This window comes from Habropoda laboriosa, unplaced genomic scaffold (genome assembly GCF_001263275.1).
Source record: "Habropoda laboriosa isolate 0110345459 unplaced genomic scaffold, ASM126327v1 scaffold801, whole genome shotgun sequence".
Taxonomy (NCBI): domain Eukaryota; kingdom Metazoa; phylum Arthropoda; class Insecta; order Hymenoptera; family Apidae; genus Habropoda; species Habropoda laboriosa.
Window position 1 is genome coordinate 380,274 of NW_017101026.1, and position 3,282 is coordinate 383,555.

Genomic DNA, 3,282 nt, shown 5'->3' on the forward strand with positions numbered 1-3,282 from the left:
ATCATATGTATAATATACCTACTTCTGAAATTTCATTATCCCTTTCGAGAGCTTGTCTTTGTACCGCGTATCCACTTTTCAACGTAAACGTTTCTTTTTTTCTTTTTTTCTTTTTTCCCTTTCTTTCTCTCCCTTTTCCGTCGATCGATCGATCGAATTCCAGGCTAAATCACTCGTCGGACCGTGTCGCGAGCGACTCGGATCTTTGACTAACGAGCTTTCTAATTATCTCTCTGCCCGCGGAATAATCCGGCGCGTAAATTAAAAGCATTCCGGGAGGAAAATGAAAAAAAAGAAGCCAGTTTGAATGCCTAGTGGTTGGTGACGTCGCGAAAATGTTTGCGTCACGCTTTATATAAATTCGCGATACGAATCGATGCTACTACATGGCCCAGATTTATTCGAATGTAAATTTACTTGGCTCTCGGCAATTAATCATCGATCTAATAGACGACGGGCTGATATACTCGCGTATATGTTGGCGCCGGGAACCAGTTCCCCCGCGTTTATTTCATGCAACTATAATGCTCTTTCTCCGAGGCTGCTGCGAGAACGAGAACGAGAAACGGCCGTAATAAATGCATTTTTCTTTTAATAAAAGCAGCCAGAATTTTCCTTCTCCGTGGAAACCAGCAGTGGAATCTCGCGACTTTTGAATTTCCGTATAATATTCAGGCATCGTTCAGGTCGAGTAAAACGCAGAGAAAGAGAAACGATCGAAACGAATGTTTGACTTGTTGCTCGGTATACTCGGCTGAATATCTGGGTGAATGGTCGAGGAATAAATGTCGAATGTCGCTGAGCGGGAAAATTCGCGATTATCGTCGAGTTCCTCTTCTGTTTCATTCGTCTCAGGAGTAGGTACCGGTTATTAATAATCGTGGCTGGTTGAAAAATTGGATCTTTTTTAACGCGAGGCGCGACGACGTTGCGTCGCAGGAAGTAAGAAAAGTCAGATGGTTCTCCCAAACATGGCCGCTCGCGCTCTGGAAATAGTATCTTCAGCTTGAACGAGCTTTGCGGGGGGAAGCTTACTATTAAAATTCGTCCAAGCATCGAAAGTAAAATTGAGAGCAGCCTAAGTAAATACATAGTTTGCAGCTATTGCACATAAGAAAGGACTCGTTCGAAGTACGATACAACAGGTTTCCAGTCCAAGAGCGCTCTTCACCCTCTTCTTCGGCATTCTCCGATCGGATTAAGGTTGCCGCTTAGATTCTGCGAAGAATGAAGAACGGAGTGGCAATAACGCAAGGATGTATCGGTGGTACGCGGCGAATGAAACGCTTCGAGGATTATTACACCCGTTAAAGAGTTTGAAATTACCGCGTTCTCGAAACGCTCGTCCATCTCGGCGATTCACTTTTACGTAAAGGATACCGTACGATAAGGAAATTTCGCGATGCAAATATTCGTTGGCCCTGTGTCCGATCGTAGTACGACACGATTTGTCTGACAGTGCGTTAATCGAGTATCCAACGGAGCTTCGACATGCCAAGATGGAAGAACTTGGTGCCAAGTCTCGTGATTAACGGTAGCAATCGGTTTAAAATAATATCGTTGGAGGTTTGGAAAATGAAACACGTGCGACACGTCTGGTTGTGATTTCTCGGAGCAAAGAAGAGTGTAACTGGAGGAAATCGGTAACCGATCGAAATCCGGATAACCTCCGGTTGTAGGTGCGAAACGATTTGCAGCGCGGTTGGGCAAAGTGCCTATCAGATCTGTCTGATCCTACTCTGGTAGGCGCGGTTTTTCTTGCTCTGTTCTTTTCTTCTTTTTTTTTCTTTTTCAAAGAAAGTCGCTCCGTACAAAAGAACGGTTTCTTTCCTCTTTGTATCGGAGGAAAGGGGAGAGAGTTGCCGCGACGCCCTCGAGTACCGGCATCATTTGTTGAGCCGGCGGCGAATGTAAAGAAAGCACGGTTTCGCGAGCGCTAGATGAAAAGAGGATGGTGACGAGCCTCGTCGAGGACTTCTCTCTGCTTTTTTTCCTCTCCCGGTAACCTAACGTTGCGAAACGTTTCTCAATTGAAACAACAAAGGAGACGCTACGTCGATTGCTTGTTCTCCCCCGTTAAGCACACACGTATGTAGCACGTCGGCGTGTCGCCCGGCGAGATTAGAAGAGTCGAGAGAAATTTCAGGCCGCAACAACAAAAAAAGAACAAGACGGCGGAGGGATCGGGGAAAGTCGGAGAGCGGAGAGGGTGGAGAGAGTATGGCGTGACTAACGAAACGAACTGGAACTGCATGGAAACTGCATTATTCAGAGTTCATCAGGGCGAGTATATGTAAGTGCGGCAATGCGCGCAGCTTCCTCACTTTTTTTATCGGAGTAACCTTGATTTGTCTATTTTCTTCTTCGAGCAGAGCAATTTTTTGTTGTACGTTCGCGTATACTCGGCACGCGACGATCTATATTTTTTTTTGTCCACCCTAAATGGGTCGCGAGGCAACTGGTGGTGTGTGCGTTAATTGGAAATCTATCGGCACGCCGTTGTCGTTTACTCGGACAAACCTAACGCGTGTTTGTTTGTACGGGTGGTGTGCGTTGTCTTTCCATCGATTCGATCAAGAGAGGAGCGTTTGATTTGGTAGATGTTGGTTCGCGAATTATCTCGCGGAATACAAGATGAGACGTGGGCAAGAGTTGTTGAGTATCACAGAAATCCACACACCGAGACTCTAACGAAATTTACAACTTCCACTGTATATCCCCCCTGTTGTCATTCGAATACACACGTCGCTGTTCGATCGAATAACGAGTCGCTCGTGAGATAAAGCTGTTGCGCCGAGGTTCGCAATGGACGGGTGGAAAAATTGTTCCAACGTGCGCAACGATAGATAAGCAATTCGAATATCTAAATATCGAGATACCCTGGTAATTTCTATTCTTATCATTGGTACGAACAATGTTGTACTGTAAATAACATAAGTTTTGTCGCGGAGAAAATTGAAGGAAGAATAGAAAGATAGATGACGAGCGTGGGATCGAACAGTTTCCAATTGATCGGTAGTAACACGAAAAAGGATGAGACGTGGGCAAGGGTTGTTGGGTGTTACAGATGCGGATTTCTGCTGCGGAATGCGATGGCCTGGTGACGCGACCGGCCTGTCGAACCGGTCGTCGACCTCCTCTAACGACCCCAAGAACCAGTACAAGAACCAGAACAATAACCACTACACGTCGCACCAACACCTTCGCACCCACCTTCGCGGTCCGTCCTTCTGCTTTTACTTCTCTCGTAACCTCGTCTAGAAAAATAATTAAGGCAACCAC

General features: G+C 45.9%; 1 protein-coding gene across 1 annotated transcript in view; it reads left to right on the forward strand.

Annotated features, from left to right (window-relative positions):
* LOC108577949 (glutamate-gated chloride channel) overlaps positions 1-3,282 on the forward strand; it is a 31,807-nt gene that overhangs the window by 8,351 nt on the left and 20,174 nt on the right. The window contains exon 4 of the mRNA XM_017941181.1: positions 3,068-3,220. Within this exon, the coding sequence (XP_017796670.1) occupies positions 3,068-3,220 (153 nt within the window). The remainder of the gene's footprint in view (positions 1-3,067; positions 3,221-3,282) is intronic.